This window comes from Strigops habroptila, chromosome 1 (genome assembly GCF_004027225.2).
Source record: "Strigops habroptila isolate Jane chromosome 1, bStrHab1.2.pri, whole genome shotgun sequence".
Taxonomy (NCBI): Eukaryota; Metazoa; Chordata; class Aves; order Psittaciformes; family Psittacidae; genus Strigops; species Strigops habroptila.
The window spans coordinates 151,155,710-151,173,922 of NC_044277.2; the positions used below are offsets into that span (position 1 = coordinate 151,155,710).

General features: G+C 41.7%; 1 protein-coding gene across 1 annotated transcript in view; it reads left to right on the forward strand.

Moving 5' to 3' along the window:
- The window catches only part of AMPH (amphiphysin), a 103,610-nt gene extending 86,213 nt beyond the window's left edge, over positions 1 to 17,397 (forward strand). The window contains exons 17-22 of the mRNA XM_030496937.1: positions 1,214 to 1,330; positions 5,968 to 6,024; positions 10,045 to 10,194; positions 11,429 to 11,695; positions 13,435 to 13,536; positions 16,228 to 17,397. Of these exons, the coding sequence (XP_030352797.1) occupies positions 1,214 to 1,330; positions 5,968 to 6,024; positions 10,045 to 10,194; positions 11,429 to 11,695; positions 13,435 to 13,536; positions 16,228 to 16,335 (801 nt within the window). The 3' untranslated portion in view covers positions 16,336 to 17,397. The remainder of the gene's footprint in view (positions 1 to 1,213; positions 1,331 to 5,967; positions 6,025 to 10,044; positions 10,195 to 11,428; positions 11,696 to 13,434; positions 13,537 to 16,227) is intronic.
- The last annotated feature ends 816 nt before the right edge of the window (positions 17,398 to 18,213 follow it).

Below are 18,213 nucleotides of genomic sequence, written 5' to 3' on the forward strand. Positions count from 1 at the left end.
TAGAGCTAGCATTAATACACTACACAGAGATTTCTGCACGGCGTGGTATAACATAATGAATGTTTCTTTATGCTGTGGTAAATCCTGAAGGTCTTGCTTAGGCAGACTTCTCTGTACCTCATTAAAAATCAGGCTGCTTAAGGAATATGTGAGAAAAGAAGTGAGAGGCTATGGGTTTCTTCCTGAAAAATATCAAGGAGGAGAAGATTTTAGTATCTTTAAGAGTTTTGTGGAAGCTGCCTCTTCATCACAGGAGACCTTCTAGCCAGCTGCCTGTTTATCAGCTGCAAAGCAGTTAAATAGCTTTTGAGCTTCATATTGTGCTGAACAATTTGTTCATGGCAAATTAATCTACTGAGGTTATTTTATCTGTTTGAGTCAGCCATCTTTATAAATGGAAAATGCTGAGCACAGCTTGCAGCTCTCCCCTTGTATGCATGTGTATTTGCAAAGTGATGTCTCCACTGGAGATCGCACTTTTGCTGTGAACTACTTTGCCACAGGACTGAATGTGTTGCAGGGCTGGCGAGATCTGCTAGATCTTCTTGCTTTAAAAAAAAAAGCCTAGGCCACGATTTAAAAGGGTGGAAATCCCAGTAGTGGGTTGATAAATGGATGCATTGTAGCTGATTGAGAGCTCAAGAGGGAATGCATTTTAATAAGAAACCAGGGGTGGTTTTCACTGCCAGAATTCAAGCAGTCAGCGGTTGCCCTTGTTCATAGAAAATGTTTGAGTCTCTGTTAATTGCTTCTTACCTTTGCTGGAGGAGGGGCTATATTGTCTGAGAACAGACAGACCTAGGGAATAGGGCATAATTTAAACAACTCATATTTGAAGCCCAGGGTTGGTACACACGAATGCCAGTTTCAGCTTCTGGCCTTACAATCAGTTTCTGGAGCATTTCCGAGCAAACTGAGTGCCTTCCACCCAGTTCCATTGCTCCTTTCTGTAACTCAGGAAGCTGATGCTTTCTTTCCTTGTGAGGGAGAGATGTAGGGCTGGCTCAGTTTACATATTGAACACTGAGGATGAGAATGCCCTTTAGATGCTGTAAAGCCAAGCATGGTTGTCTTCTCCCTGGCAAAGCCCAGCGAGACTGAGCCTGAAGCAGCATTGTGCCAGGCACAGTTCCCATTCCCTTCCTCTCTCCCCATTATAATGTACTCCTCAACAATTTTTCCACTCTCTACTTAAAAATCCATAAAACAAAAGACTGAGGCTGAAGAAGCTCCACCTGGGGAACCCAAGGTTGAGGAAACCCCTGCTGCTGCTGTTGTGGAGAAGGAGGCCGTCCCTGCTGAGCCTGCCGAGCCAGCAGAGCAGGCTGCGGTGAGTGACCTGTCCCCCCTGCCACCTCCTGAGCCTCATCCAAGCCACCTTTCGTCATGGTGGATGTGTCTGCTGCATTTCAGCCACCCTCTCCATCATCACCATCCATCCATGGCTGGTTTCCCCAGCATCCAGCTGTGTCACAGCATGCCTCTCCAGCACGCATCTTCCTGTCAGCTCTGAAGTGTATTCCTCTTACATTTGTCATTTTAGACTGAAGTTTGGCTGAGTGATTGTGGTTTCACAGATTGATTCCAGATGAACTTCAAAAGGAGGAAGAATTGATGCCATGTTTAAATGACCTTATTAGCAGTTTTCTCATTTCATTTCAAGCTGAGCACTAAGCCAATGTACTTATTGTATGGTCCTTGCTAAAGCATGAAAATACCAGAAAAAAGTGATTGTAATAGAAGTGTCTACAAGGTTCATGGTTTTAGAAGGCAGCCATGAGCTGAAGAGGGAACTCCATAGCCAGTTTGAAGGTTTTTACATGTCAGCATTCAGGAGAAAGCCCCAGAGTCTGTGGAGACCAGGCTCTCCCCTTCCTGTGCGGTTTCTTTTCAGTTGATATAAATCACAGTAATAACTTGTCAACTCTGTAGTAAGGCAAAGAATGAAACTGCCTGTCTGAGGCACGTTGTTATGTCAAACTCTTGTCCAGAATGCCTCATGTCTAGTCAGAGTAAATCTGATAGTTTGGAATAAAAGAGGAGGAGGGGAAGGTAGAGAGAGGAGGGAGGGGAAATCAGTCATTGGTTTGGAGCTCTCCTCTTCCCGTGAGTGAATGGCAGGGAATAATGTGGAACGACAGATATTAATGAAGCTGAAAAGGTTATTTCTAGATGGTTTTATTTTGCTCATCTGTAAGGATTTAATGAAGAAAAAAGTTGGGGTTTGATTTTTTTTTGTTGTTGTTTATTTGCTTGTTTTGCTGGGGTTTCTTTCATTTCTTTCTAAGTATGAAGTTGTCCTTGCTAATTTGGGAAAATAAGCTAAAAGTGTTGATTTTCAAAATGTCCAAAATGGAGGCATTCTGCATTTGGCTCTGAGAGGTTGTTATTTCAGGAAGGGCTTTCCAGGACGTGCAAAGAAGAGTTTTGAAGATTAGGATTAATGACAAATATGATCAAAGCTAAAGAAAGTACAGAGTTGAAAAGGATGAAAGCATCATTTCTTGACAGTGGTTCTGCATTCGTTTGCTTTAAAAGTGACAGTTTACTTTAAAAGTGGACTTGTAAAATATTGATAGATACTTTCTTACTGGGAATCTTTATTCAAATTTAGTAACTTCCAGTTTGGAGTGACAGCCAGTCATCAGTTTAATTTTTCTGTGGTAAGTTTCCTGTCATATCCCATGAATCCAGAAAGTTTATGGCATGTATTCTTCACTGAAGGAGCTTCACGGTAAATTTTCTGGAAGGGTTTTCATTTAAATTAGGGAGGGAATGGTCCAGGGAATAGGGTACTGCTTGCAGGTCAGGGAGTTCTGGGTTCAGGTACTTGCTGTTTCCTAGTCTGCCTGAACAAGATTGCCAACTTCATGATGAGAACTTGTCAGAACTGCTGCCTGGGATCTCATTACATGTTTTTGTCTTGGTCCTTCAGGTCTCAAATGCCATAGAGTTGTTTTTCTTAGTAGCTGTCAACAGTTGATCCTATTTGGGGAGGGGATAAAGTGTTTGGCAATTAGAAGGACAGAATGACCACATGCACCAACAGAAGTTAACCATGGTAAAAAATCCTTGCCTGGACTTGTGCACACTGAGACAGTCATTTCCCTATTTCCATAGCATCCCCAAAGGCAGCTGTAAAACCCAAAGGATACAGTCTGAAGGATATAATGCATTAACTGCTGATGTATTTCTTTTTCAAATAATGCTACACCTCTCACTGCATCAATTACTCACATTCAAACAAAGATGACATGAGGATGTTATAATGAAGTGAAAGGTTATGAAATCTTGTTATTTCCCATTCTTCTTTTCCTATATGTGAGACAGAGAGTTGAGAGCACTGCTTAGAGATCAGCTTTTTGGCTTCCATTATGCTCATTAGTTTGGAAAGAGCCTTTCAGTGCTTTGGATCTGATGCATGCCTGGACTCTAATGTTCTTCCATTAAAGAAGACATTCAGCTAAATACTGTGGTTTTCAAAGCTGTGTATAAGCAGATACAAAACTACCTCCTGGTAAACTCTTCATAGGCACTGAGCAAGTACAGCAGAAGCCAGGAAACAGCCTGCAGCTTTGGGGTTATCTAATTATGGTTAAATCCCATTGTAGGTGCAATTCATGGTGTCCAAATGGTGTAATGTATCATTTGGGAGGGCAATACAGCGGTCAGATACAGAGGAGCCACCGACTGCATCCGAATTCCGAGTGTGCAGCTAAGTGCAGGTGCAAAGTTGGAGGATGAGGCCATTAAAAAATATATGGCTTTTGTGTACAGGGGAGAACTGATGTAGAATAGTGTCATTCTGTTGAAGTCTGCAGAAGCAGATTTTTCTCACCTGATGGAACCAGGGTGTTACTTTACTGAGGTGTTATTGCAGCCATCCTTTTTACTAGGCTTTCGTGCCCTAAAAATGGTACAGTTCATGCTGCCATGCCTCTCTTCTCAAACCCCACCATCCACAAAATCTCAACTTCTAGCTAATCAAAAAAGCAAAAGCAAAATGCTACTGATTTGATTAGTGCACAATAGACAGATTGGAAAGTCCCAAGCTTTGGGAAGCAAGGATAGCTCTCCTTACTTTCCTCTTTCCCACGAAAACTGTGTTTTCAGTTAGCCTGGAAAACAGGCCTCATTTAAAAATATGTATATGTATATATTAGATTGCTCTACAAAGAGGTCCAAAGCTGGGCTGGTGGGATTCAGAGCATATTGCCAGGGTAATATTAAGAGAAGGGCAGAGGCTGTCACGTTCCTGGCTGTAAGGTGCAGGATGATGCTCATTTCTGAAGTCAAACTGACTTGTAAATACAGCTGATGGCAGAAATTCAGCACTTTATAATAGCAGAAGTAGGGAAAGCATCTATCTACTGATGTGCAGTTGGACATAAAGCTCTTATGGGCAACAGAAACAGTTGTGTATACTTCTGTAGGGGAAAAAAAAGGAAAAAAAACTTCTGTGTGTGGCTGTGTGCATTGCTAGGGTAAGAAATAGTTATATTTTGCTGCTGATATTTGGGGTTTTCCTATTTAAGACCCTCTATAGTCCCCTCAGACTTAATATAAAATCAAAGACTCCATGGCAGAGGCTTGCCAGTGTCAAGAAGAATTGATCATTAAAAGAAAAGGTTATAGAACACTGTAATTTTAACAGGATAAAGCTGTGAGAGGTTTCTATGGTAACACCGCTGCCAGCATCTGCCTTGCCCTGGCATCTGGACATGTTAGGGGCTTATGAGGTGACCGCAGGCAATACTAGAAGATTAGATTAGGAAAGACATGAGCGATATGAAGTTTGGATATAACTCGGCATCCTTCCATCACAAAAGAAATAAGCAACCATTTCAGCTGAAACTGAAAACTTAGAACTAGAAAATGTGGCGTGACAGGTTTTGGGTGTGTGAAGGCTGTTAGTACTTGAGGTCTCCTAATTTCTGATTGCCAAAGCAGACCGTCCAATCTACCATGCCCTCACATACATTTGCATCATTTGTCTTCACCCTTACAGCTCTTTGGGAAAGTCTGACCTAGCTGTGTATGCAAACAGCCTCAAAATTTAATAGCAAAGTGGATTTCCTTAACAGGGCTTTGGTTTGTTTTTCCTCAGCAGAGTGTCTGTAGAAATAGCCTGTGTCCTCAGTTCAACCTGAATAGAAAAGAGCATCTCCAACTGTTCCAAACCAGGCCTGAATTTTAGCAAATTTGCAATTTAGAATTCATCCATGTAGAAATGTAGCTATTTAGCAACTGTCGACCTGCTGTAGAAAAGGACCTAGTGTTAGATGGCATCTGTGCTGCAAACAGTACTGCTTGGGGGGAGCCCATTATTATTCAGTGTACTCGATCCCTTGAACACCTCAATGGGTGTCAGGTTTGGAAGACCACTGACACATGTCTAATTTCTCAAATGTCAGGCACCTGCTGCATGTACCACTGCACATGGACCTAGAGAAGGGTGATTCTGCAAAAAAATGATGAATTTTGTGACCCACCTCTTTTGAACAGCCCCTTTAAATGAGTTGCAGTCCAACATGAGTGGAAGAAGTAAGTGCTTTAGAAAGTTTACCTTGAAGCTGTGGTGAGTTGCAAGGGCAGCAATAGGTTATAATGGGAACAGTTGGAATCTTGGGTGGGAGAAATTTGAGGGTGCTGGAAACCACAAGGTCAGCAGTGTGTTGTGGGGTGTTGTTTGCTGAACAATTCTTTGAAGTTGATGCTGCTGCTGCTGCTGCTAACATACGTAAAAGGTTTTATTTGTTGGGTTTTAGCCTATAAGTACTTTATTTCAGATTATGTGTGGCAGCAAGAATCTTTCTGCATGCTATATACTATCCCATTTAGTTCCAGCCATTCATTTCATTGCATCCCATACATGCTGTGCTTCCATTAAGCTTGATTAATACCAATTTCTCTGCAGCTATTGCCTCAGCATGAGTAAGGTGATGACCATATTTCCTCTTTATACAGGACAGTGTCGAGGCAGGGGATAAGGAGACAACTGGAGTTGCTGAGAAAGAAAGCGAGGTACATGTGAACAGCCTCAAGGCTGTGGTTGTGCTTTAATGTCTTCAAAAGAATCAAGGCCAAGAATGCAGTTGTCATTTGCACATCATCAATATGCAGGCCAATATAACGCAGCTGTGGTATCTGTTATAACACTGCACAGATATATCTTTATCTGCGGTATATATTCTAACACCAGAGCATCTCTCATTCAATGCAGGACCTGCCTTAGAAACTGCCTGTTGCAGCAGTACAGAGGGATAAGTATTTCAGGGCAGCAACCAAAGCAGCTCCATGGCTGAAGGGACTTATAAACCTGTTTCTGTTGACATTTGGAAATATATTGCATAGATTCCCAGTAGCTTTTATGCATCCCATGAATTTGTTTGCCTAGCTCTCCTGTAAACATCTGCATACGAAGAAAAAGAAAGAAATGTTAATAATAATAATTTATTTTTCCTAGCACAAGATACCCTAAACTGAAACAGATATTTGAAAATAATCATGTTACAAGTTTGTTTGCTAAAGCACAAAGCCAGCATCAAGTTAGAGTTAAAATCAAATTACAAAGCAACTGAAAAGCTCAATGACATATATTAGGCTGTGCATGTGTGGGCTTGATTGATTATATTTTGCTTATATTTTTCCAGAGGTGATAAAACTACTTGCTCTGAATCCTTCTGTACTAAAGTGAAATTATAATGTGTTCAAACACACAGAGAGAGCAGCACAAGAGGAATGGCTTCATATTAAATGCAGGGATAGAAGTAGGGACTGAGAAAGAGATTGTAACTCCTAGTTATTAATCACTTAGGATTTCTATCTGGAGGTGCTGACAGCCTCCTTTTTTGTTGTTATTCATTTTGGTGCCCTGTGTATAGAAAAAGACTGTGTGTTGATCACCATTCGCTTTGAGTTCAGAACACGGTAAGTCCAGCTGCCCAAGCTTAGGTTTGTTACCCTGCTGTAAAACAGCAGTAGCTCTGCCGGAGTTGAGGATATATCTGTGGCTCACTGGGAAATGAGTTTGGGACTCACTGGTGCCTTACTCCTTACCAGTGCTGCCACATAGCGTAGAAATCAGTGGAATTCCACTAGGAAGAAAGTACAGGATGGGAATGGTAGATCAAGCCCAGCTTGGTGTTGACACAGTGCAAGACAGCGTTATGTTGCTCCTCAGTGTGGCTTGTTGCTCCCAGGAAGTCTGGTCCAAGAGCAACATGCAAGAAATCTGTGCTCCTGTGAGCACCAAGGCCAAGCCTTTGAAATACTTGTCCTTTTTTCTAATATATCTTGTCCTTATATAGTTGAGGCCTCTTACCTGGTAAGTTTGATCCTGTGTTCTATTTAAAATCACAAAATGACTGTATGCAGGAGAGCTGCCATAAGAGGTCAGGCTATTTGCTAAGCTGATATCTGGCCTCCAGTGGAGGGTGGTCCCTTTGATATCATAACTTGCACAACAAATTCTTAAGTAGCACCCCAAAAGTCTTCCAAGACTTCGCAAGCAATCGATGCATTCCTTAAAGCATGATGATCAGTTCCTCTTGATATTATATTAACTAGCTTAGCTGTGATTGTAACCAACTGCCATAAAAAATTATCCAGTCTCTTTCTAAATCCAGCCGTGGGGTGAGATCTTCAGCTCTGGAAAAGCAGTATAGCTGAGGGAGCTCCTCTGGCCCCTCTTCCCTTCTCCTCTTGCTGGGTTCATTCTTGCTGCTTCCAAATCCCTGGCATTGTGTTGAGCTGCCAGCACTGTTAATGAGAGGAGAGTGCAACCGTCTGAATCAGCCGCATCCTGGGTAAAGGAGCATCCACTTCTGCTGCAATTAAAGCAGTCAAGTGACTCTTCTTTCACAGCCCTCATTATACTGGATGATCCTTTCTTTGTCCCCTGTGTGGTTGGTATAATGGGACAACTGTCCAAATGTCAGTAATACTGCTAGGAGATAGCTAATTTGGAATACTATTAGACTGTCTGGTATCATTGATGACCTATGGAAAAGAGATTTGTAGGATGGGCTTTACATGAAGTAAGGTAATACAGGTAACTCTGTCTGCAAGTACGTGGTTTGCCGTGGCGGGGTGTGAATTCAGTGGCATAAACCTCCCTCTTTCTTTTCCCTACTATTCACATATATTCGAGGCTGATAGTGAGGTTCATTCTGTGTGACCCCACGTGTGTTCTTGTAAAAGCTTTTTTTAATCATCTAGCTTGCATTGGTTTTGTACTTTAAGCCACAAGAACAAACGATTAGGCAGTTGTGAGCTATGGTATACATTCAGCGACTAGTGGCTACAGGCTGTCACAGCATCACCCTTTTGCTGCAGGGCATTTGAGAGCTGATTCATGTAAATTAGTATTCTCCTCCTTAGTGAAATAAAATGGGCTATACAAGTCCAATAGATAGAAAAGAAGTGTTGATCCTAATCACAACAGACAGCAAGATCAATTTCTGCAGCATGCTGTTAGAAGCGCACGGTATGAAATCAGTGTGATACACACAGTTCTCCCTCTTTCCTACTAGCTGCTTCCAGGGCTTTTGCACTCATCTTTGAATATCTTCTTGGTCAAGGCTGCTAAAATTGGCAATACTAGAAGTGGCAGGCTTGCTTGCCTTACGAGTCGTCAGTGGAGATTTCAACATCTGCCTATGTCTTTTGATCTTACTTCTTTCTATAATTCTTTGTGAGCAGCATTTTCAATTTAAACTAAAGCTTCTCCAGTGATTTCTACAAAGCCCTTTAGTATTTTCTGCCTTCAGGACTCCAGAAGAATTTCTTTGTCATATCAATTAATAGTAGTGAATAGGAATAGTGCAGAATGTTAGATACTCCTAAAAAACAATGCTTGAAGAGTGCCCACAGACAGTTAGTTACAAGTACATCAAGTTGAGTTCAGCTAGCTGAATTAACCTCATCTGTGGAGGAAAGATCAAACTGAGGAAACAAAGAGTATGAGGCTGATAACTGGAGACCAGAGGTATTTCTGCTAACTGTAGCTTCACATTGGTACCTAGAAAACAGTTGTTCTTTAGTGTTTTTACTTTATCCTGGTGCTGTCTGTCATACATTAAAAATCCCATGTTGAAGTTAGTTGGATTAACAGAATGAGTTTTATCATTTACCTTCCACCCTCTGTTCCTTAAGGTTAACCCACTCTATATATCCAATATGCTACTGTAAGCATATATGGGTATGTACCAATACCAGTATTAGGGTGATACCTAAATTACACCAATAGTCTCTGCTGGATGAAGGATTCAACGTTGATCTATAGGCAGATACTTTTCTATCCACATTTCAAGAACTGGAACAACTAACTGCCTTGGCTTTTCAACAGAGACTGGTCACAAATGGTTCAGACTTATCCAGACTGAATGGGCTTTTATGTATGTTTCTGTTGTTCATACTGACCTAGCTATAGATCTTTACTGTTGTATTTTTTTCTGATATCTGATGGAATCTGAAGATTTCTGATCTTTATCCAGCTGTAGAATATATTTGCTTCTGCTGATATAGCCCAATCTGCCACCCTCTCTATTAGAAAAAAGTAAGGCAGTATTTTCAAAGCCAGCCCAAGTCTGGAGGTAGGTGACAGTAGCTGGAGAACACTCGGAGCCTCTTCCTGAGAACAGACTCCGCAACCAGGGTGTTGTGGACCCCTGGACAGCTTGCAAACTCCTCCTCCTCAACAGAAACCTGTGGTGAATTTCTTCCACCATACAGCTTGAAGGCAAGAGAAGGAAAAAATACAAGAGCCTTGGGAAACTGTTACTCCACTAGTAACACCAAAGGGCTGCTAAGAGCATTCTAGTGGGGTTTCATAGATGTGCCTTTCCCACCTATTGCCATATTCCTTGCACAAGCTTGACCCTGGTGCTGCTCTCTCCCACATCTCAGGAGGCAGCCCAGTGAAACCAAGGCCATAGGTTGGTACCACCCAGGGAAGTCACAGAGCAGAGGCTGGTCCATGGTCTCTCCAGATGATATCCAGAACTCACACCCTGAAGGGTCCCTCTCTTCTGTTGGTTGTAGGTGGTCCCTGCCGCCGAGGAGGCTGTGGCAGCAGAAGATGGTGCGGCTGTGGCAGCAGGAGCTGGTGACGGTGTTGCTACCACTGAGCCGGAGGGCGTTGCTGAAGGTGACAAACCTCAGGGAGAAGAAAGGGAGGCTGATGTGTCTCAGGTAACTCGTGTCAGTGCACGGGGAAGTTTGTTAGAGGGATCGGGACAGATTCAGCTGCCCAAGGGAGTCAAGGCTGTTGCAGCACCGTGCCTTCAGGTCCAACAAGTAGCAAGGCTGAGGTTCTATTGGGTTAGCCCTGGGAGAGGGCCACACAGTGTATCCCTTCTTGTGGGTCCTTAGTTTGGGTTGTGCATGCCTTTGTGTCCCTGTGCTCCCCTGGCCTTGTGGAGATGGGGCTTGATGGGCTGATTGCTCCTGGGAGGGGCCTGGGAGCAGCATGAGCAGGGTATTGTTCCTGCTGTTGTCTTCTGTGCTCCTCTGTGGAGACAAGCTTTACCACATAACCTAAGAGGGGCTGTCTAGAGAAATAGGCAGAGAAACTAATGGATTTTTCTTGCCTCCTGGCACCATGTGCTATCAACAGCATTTGTTTTACATAAATCGTGGTGGTCAAGCCATGTATCTGCATCTGGCCTGATGCCTTCTCTTCTGCAACCTCTGAGGAGCTAGGGAGCAGCTCTTAGAGCAGACCCTGCGGCTGGGCAGCCAGTTGCCACCTCTGTTATTGCACGTTGTATTTCTGCTCATAGTAGGATGGTCTGGCAGAGGATTGGTGAACATGTTCTTTTCAGGTTGGATGCTCCAACAAGTTTCATTAACTGCTTTTTGGCCCAGACTCCATTATTGGTCACATGCTGCCTACTTAGCCTTTTTGCTTTCTCTGCTCTCGGTTACATTGCTGTAAATCAGGATAAATCTCCTCAGTCAGCCAAAGAAATAGGTCATGTTTCTTTCTTTCATCACTTTTATCTTGCTATTACCCTGCTGACTTGAATTGCCAAAGAACTATAGGACAGTGACTCTTGGAACACGTGGCTTTACCCAAATCCACCCACAGTTAAGAGCAGAATGGAGGAGAAAGGTCTGTTCATTTCAATGTGCATTGAAAATGACAACCCAAACTATCTGCAGAGCGTTTTTATTATTTACTGCATTGATTTGTGGTAATGTAGAAAGTAGACCCAGGATGACGAAGTGGAACAGTAAAAGCAGGGAAGGGATTACTCATTTACATTCTTGCACAAGTACTGCTTTCTGTCTTAATGTAAGAATCCACTGCGGAAAAGAAGGAAATCCCCATTCCCATATATGTCCTATGCAATAAACAAACCATTGTGTTTTGCTGTTTGAAATAAAGTCCTGAATACTCTTTTTATGGTTTTGTTTTTCTCAGGAAAAGGTCAGCAGCATCCCTTCAGTAGTAATAGAGCCAGCATCAAACAATGAGGGGGAGGGAGAAGAACACGAAGGCGTCGTGAACGAGTCCAAAGATGCTGCAGCGGAGATGGGCACTCAGGGCACTGGCATCTCTCCCAGTGAAACTTCCCAAGCTGGAACTGAGCAGAAACCTGCTGAAGAAATCCAGGCTGCACCTTCTCAGGATCAGCCTCTTCCAGCAGAAGATGCAGCTTCTGCGATGCCACCCGGCTTTCTCTTTAAGGTCTGCTTCTTCATTCTGCTTGTAGACATCCCCTCAGATCTCGCTTTTGTGGATGTGTCTGTCTGTGCAGGTAGCGTGAGGATTTCTTGAGGCCAAAGGATGCTTAGTTTAACAGCCAGACACATGCACACACAAATCCACACAAGCACAACTTTAATAATGTGTTATTGCTTTCTATGTGAATTTGGAGACTATACGTTTTCTGCACACTGTTGTTGCGGTGCATATCCTTATGTAGCTGTAGTACACTGAAGTACAACAACTCCTTCATCTCACCAAATTGCTACTGAAAATTAATACACTGAGCAAAACTGCACTGCCAGAGTTAGTCAGCAATATTGTATGATAGATGCCAATGATATATCTAATATACTAACAATATATTTGATCTTTAAGGTCCCTTCCAACCCAAACCATTCTGTGATTCTATGAATATTAAATACTGCCACTTTTCTGGCCTGAAAATCAATAGTGGAAGTTCCGATTATGTTGAAACCCATGGGACTTCTAGAGTTGATGGTTATAAAGCCAAAATGCCATTCTCTGACTTCAGTAATGTGATAGTTATAAACTGTTAGGGAAATCAAACAGTCAAGTTTAATGAGGCATAAGAAATTCTCTCCTTGGCTGGCAAGATCCCTCGGGTTTCCTGGTTCACAAGGTTCTTTGATAATGCTTCTCACTTCAGAATCACTGAGCAGCTCCTTGAGGACGGATGAACTTTAGTTTCCTAATCTAATTTGCATAGTTCAGGCTAATTAGTCCCATAGCACTCCATAAGTATTCCATTCCTCCTGGTCTATTCTCATTGCTCAATATTTTCAGCAAACTTACAGATTAACATTAAGGTGAGGGTGAGCAGTAATGTGCAGGTCTGACTCAGACATGCTGACATAGTTCATCTTTTGTTTTTCATCACTCTCTTGGGTCAGCCAGAAGTAAGGAGAAGCAGAATAGATGCCAGCCATCTGGCTCTTGATGCCGTTTTCTTTCATTATTGCAGAGTTACCATGGAACTGGCAGTGCTTTGAGAAAACTAGAATAGCCCATGTCTTAAGGAGGTAGAACCATTTAGTTAAAATGGTGTGTTCACAATGACCTGCTCATCCTGCCGATGTTTTAATAATCACCCCTTTGAAAGGACAGGTATTTTTGGCAAACCTATCTGCCAGAAAATGGGAGCTCTCTCCAGGGCAAGCATTAAATAGCATTATTCACCTCTTTGATCACCTGTTGAAATGGGTGCTGTACGTCCCACATAAATTTCCATGCATGTTTGCAGCAAGAATAATAACCAGTGGCCACAGAAGGAGAATGAGAGAGAATCTGAAATAGCAGTTCCTGGAAATCTTTCCCACATTTATTTGCAACTCCTGCCACCCCTTTCTCATTGGGAATGAAAGCAAGTTCCTCACACAGAAGGAATAAGGGTGGCAGGACTCGGGGGGTGTTGTAATATCTTTGAGATACTGTAACCTTGGGACGGGATCCTGGGTTTCCTTCAGTAGCCTCAAGAAGACTTACTTAACCTATTCCTGCTTCCAAGGAAATGAGTAGAAAACTGTGACATGAATCAATGTCAACCTTGTTGATTTGGATGTACCTGTCTATAGCCATATGTTTGCACAAAGAAGACACAATATTCTTTGGGGGGTATGTGTAAAGATTGAAGAGATAATTTTATTGAGAAAATGTCTCCATTTAGCTCACGTCTTCATGTTTGGTGTTACTTCCTTCAGGTTGAAGTCCTACATGATTTCGAGGCAGCTAACAGCGATGAGCTTAATTTAAAACGGGGAGATATTGTACTAGTAATTCCTTCTGAGACCACAGCTGATCAGGTAAAAACACATGTGTCTGTCTTTTGTTAACATTTATCTTTGTCTTGCTGTTTTTCTCACAGATAATAGTTAATGGGAATGTGTATTCAAAATGTCCTTTCTGTTAGAAATCACAAAGATCTTGCCTTTGTGCTTGGTTTTGAGACTAAACGGCACAGTTGGCTACAGCTTAAGTCCCGGATATATGCTACTGGCAGGATCCAACCTCAGCTTTTTTATTAGGGCTTTTTTTATGTTGCTTTGTTGTGGATTTCATACAGGCACACATGCACACAAAGACTTAATACAGAAGATGACTTACTTACAAATTGTGCATTATGTTGCTATATATCAACTTGTGTTATCACTGCAGTAAAATTGATTGCACGGTCCCTAGATGTTCAGGGTTTTTATGTATAGATTTGGAGAAATGATACAAATTCTCCCACAGAGAACACCGAGACTGCACACAAATTGGGTTGTCCTACAGCCAGAGGGTACAGAGCTGCATAACTCTAAAGCTAACTCTGCCCTCTGGAAGCCTGAACCTGAATTAAACAACAGTTTAATTTCATTTAAGAGATCTAATTTTGTTTTAACAATGTGTTTTGGGTGAGTTTTAAATTATTTCATTCCATGTGTGAAATTGAATTACACTGAAGTGAATTGATTTTTGGCCACTGCTTTAAAAGAGAAGACTGTGCTGTACGCTGTTAGCACCAGCCACTTCGTGGGCATCTGTTAGTGCCAGCAGCATTGGTGAAAGTCTCCCATTTATTTGGGGGTTGAGAAGTGGGGGACTGGATCCTGCCTACTTAGGTAGCTAAGAGCACTGCTCTCAGTGAAGAATCCTTAAAATAGGCCTAAATACTAATGCCCTAAGCACATATGAGTGCTGGGAGCTGTGTCTGAAATTGTTTCAATGGTGGATGCTGCCCAAAGGGAGGCAATAACCAGTGTTCATCATCTCAGCTGAGCTGTCTTTGAATACAAGAGACAAGTAATGGGGTTTTTGTGTTTGTGCTGGTTTCTTCTGTTTCAGAATAAAAGATGTTTCTTTCAGCAGGGCACTTTGCTCTTTTTATAGGAATAGATTCTTTTATCCTTACTCAAATCACGCTGCCTCTTACCTCATGGGCAGTTCAAGTGATTTCATTAGCAATGTTTGCAGAATAGGACACTGCTGTAAGGATAGCAAAATGTGCTCTCTGTCTTCAGTCTGTTTAACTTAGGATGTTAGGTATTAAATATGCTTAATCTTCACTTGGTGAATCCACGAGGTATATTCTTGTGTGCATCGAAATGCCATTAGCACTAATTAGAGTAAATTGTGTGCAATGATGGAGAAAATAAACCTTTATGTATTCATGTTTCTGAAACTATTCTGATCATATCTTTATTACTCAGTACATATTTGCCCTTCATGTTTAACATCACCATAAAGCTTAATGTCTTTGTCTTTCGCTAGGTGCTTTGCTGATTTATATAGAGTCTTTTTATCTCTGTTATTCTTTATTCTCCTTCAAAATTGACCTGTCTAAAGCCATAATTCTAATACAACTGGTAACATTAGCTTGTGTTCTCTATTCGAAGCAAACCAGTTCCACCCAGTGGGCTTTTTCCATTAGTCTTGAGTTGAAGATTTTATCCAGTAAAACTGTTCATTCCTTCATACAACCCAGGCTGCCTGTGGTAGAAAGCTGCAGTTCCTGTGTCTTTTCTCTCAGCTACTCCACGTGCTTCAAAAACATGGCACTAGTCACATGTACCCAGCCAATGCCATACTGTGGCTGCTGTAATGGTGCTTATTTTGGGGCAGAGAGCCAGTGCACCATCACATGCAGCTACTGAGCAGTCATGACTTGGTGGTGTATGTGAAGATCTGTCCAAGCAACTCTATCTCCTTGTGTCCTCTTTCTGCAATAATAATATGGCAGCATTAGAAATCCTGCTTGTCGTGGCTTTGCTGTGGCTCCTGTTCTTAAAAGGGACAAGACATGGAGTTACTGAGTTAGTGAGATGAGAATAGGTTGATCATTCTTAAAACTACTGAATTGATTTTATTCCAGGTAGAATTGATGACAGCCCTTTCCAATAAGAAATCTCCCTTTCGATTGCTTGGACAGGTGGTGATTTGTTTGCAGTTTTACATGTCAAGTTCTGGTTTAGGTTTCCAGGACTTTTGGAAAAATAACTGCATATTAACTAAGGTTTTGTTTCTAGAGAGAGTAATTCCGGAGATTGCAAGAACTGTTATTTCTTCTGGCTGCCAATACAGGAACAAGAGAAAAGAACTCTCAGGGGGGAAAAAAATCCAATTGAAAACTAATTTTTTCCCCATCTCTGGTATTGTGCAGTGTTTCTGGCCTGCTGCTGTGCTCTTACTGCACAAGTGTGCCGATATTATTGTGGCAACTTGGAAAAAGCCTCAACAGAGACTTGCACAAATGCAGATCTGGTGTAATACTGGAAGTCTGATTATCCAATTTTGAGTTCAGTTGCACGGGCTAAAGGCCATACAACATACTCACAATCACTCGGTCTCACAGAAGTGTGGTCTGGCAGAACAGAGAAAATGGTCTGTGCAACATCAGAGGCTGCTTTTAAACCAAAGTACCAAATCTTTTAGCCTGAAACATCCTCCGGTCTGAAGCTTGTAGCAAGGAATCAGAGAGATATGAAGTTTAAAAGACTCTGTCTTTTTCCTCGCAGGAGGCTGGCTGGTTGACAGGCATTAAGGAATCCGAGTGGCTTCAGTACAGAGATGCAAATAGCTATAAAGGACTTTTCCCAGAGAACTTCACGCGCCATCTGGAGTAGTTCTCCGCGCCGGCAGCCGAACGTGGTATGAAGCTCACTCAGTAGGTTTTTAACCTCTTTGAAACACAGGAGCCCACCTTTTGTAGTTTGAGCTGTGAATGGTTTACAGACTGGTGCCAGACAAAGCTTGTTGAAACATATCGAAATGAGCATGAATGCAAACAGTTCAGTGAAGCAGTACCTGAAAAACAGAAAACTCAAATAAAAAAACCAATGTCGTTTGTTCACACGTACGTGGCAACGGGTTTGTTTGTGCTTTGTCAGAGCTATGGTGATCCTGTATTTGGTCCTTTCCCATGAAATCTGAAATTAGCTTCCTCAATACCAAAACCTTAACTTCTCTGCACTAAGTGTATTGTATTGAGTTGCACTGCAGAAGATTTAATTAGTTATCCTGTAGTAATGAGGTCAAACTATTATAAGTTTCATGTGTTGAAAAGAATAATGAACTGCTGCAACGTTTTTCAGTGTTATTTTTGGACATGCATAATATATATACACACAAGAACTTATATGTGTATATATAAGTGCATATAGATATATATGCATTCTCACAACTTCATCGTAGTTCTTTGGCTGTGTAGTATCACCAGTACATGCATTGCTCTTTCACTGTCTGGCATTACAGGAAATGGTTTTGTTCCAAAGCAAAACTAGCTGCTCCATTGCCAAAACATGATACAGTATCTGTGTTTGTAATGTGAAATTCTCATTCTGAGATGATGAATAACATCATGTTCGAAGCTGCTAACCCTTTGAGAAGGCATGGCTCGGTCTCCTCCTCCAGCTGCAGTAGTTACAATGAGATAATGTGGAGGGGGAGCTGTTATGATGCTAATCTATACTTTTTTATTTAATTGGCTGAATCAATTAAAAACAAAGAAACAGATCTAATCTCTGAGAAGAAATAAACACAATATATTTTCACTATATGTATTTACGCAGCATACCTTCACCGATCCTTTTAAAATGAGATATATAATGTATCCTGTATCAAAAAGTCATCTGTAACTTATGTTTTCCAGTGCTGTGTCATTAAAAATAAACCTTTGATCCAAAGAAGCCGTTTCATCTGTGGTGCTTTTGAAGTTTGTAACACAGAAGTTATATAGTTTATATGTTGTACTGAAGAACTTAATTTAATACCTCTTTTTTCCAAAGAAACACAGCATAACAGATGCATCATTTAAACTCTTGCTCTCAACCCTAGTCCTGGCCAGAGATCCAAAAGGCCTGAACCCCAGTTCAGCACATCTCCTAGCTGCTCCTCCTGGTCCAGACTCTGACCACAAGCACCAAGGGATCTTCTCTGTGCTTGACCATCGCTCAACTGAAGGTTGCTACCTCCTAGCAATTTTTTATGTATCCAGTGATTTTGCGTGGAAAGAAAGGTCTCCAGGAATCTGCTCTGTTGTGCTTGCTGATGCATGGAAGCTGCAAAGCTTTAGGAACATCTGTATTTTACTAGCAATTCAGTTATTTTTCATGATTTTTTGGTTGGGGGCTTGTTTTGTGTGCAAATGGTATCTGTTTCTACTCTATTTCTAATTTGTTAGATTTCAGTTGAAGAAACAGATTTTTTTTGTTGCTGTGGAAGAGGAGGAAAGTTGGTTTCCCTCTGTTTTTTCAGAATACAGTAGCTTTAAAAAGCAAGTCTGATGATAGCTGTGTTTTGTGGAGAAGCTGAATGGTGAAACCGTGATAGCTGGGGGTTTGGCTCTGAAACGGCACAGTGAGCAATCAGAGTGCAGGGAGGCTGCAGGAAAGCTCTTTGGTTTGCTGTCCAGTTTTCCCTGCTAACAGAAGGAGTTCATGAATAGAAATGTATTTATCATTTTGGGATAACAACTGTTTCTCATATTTGATTTCTTCTTATGC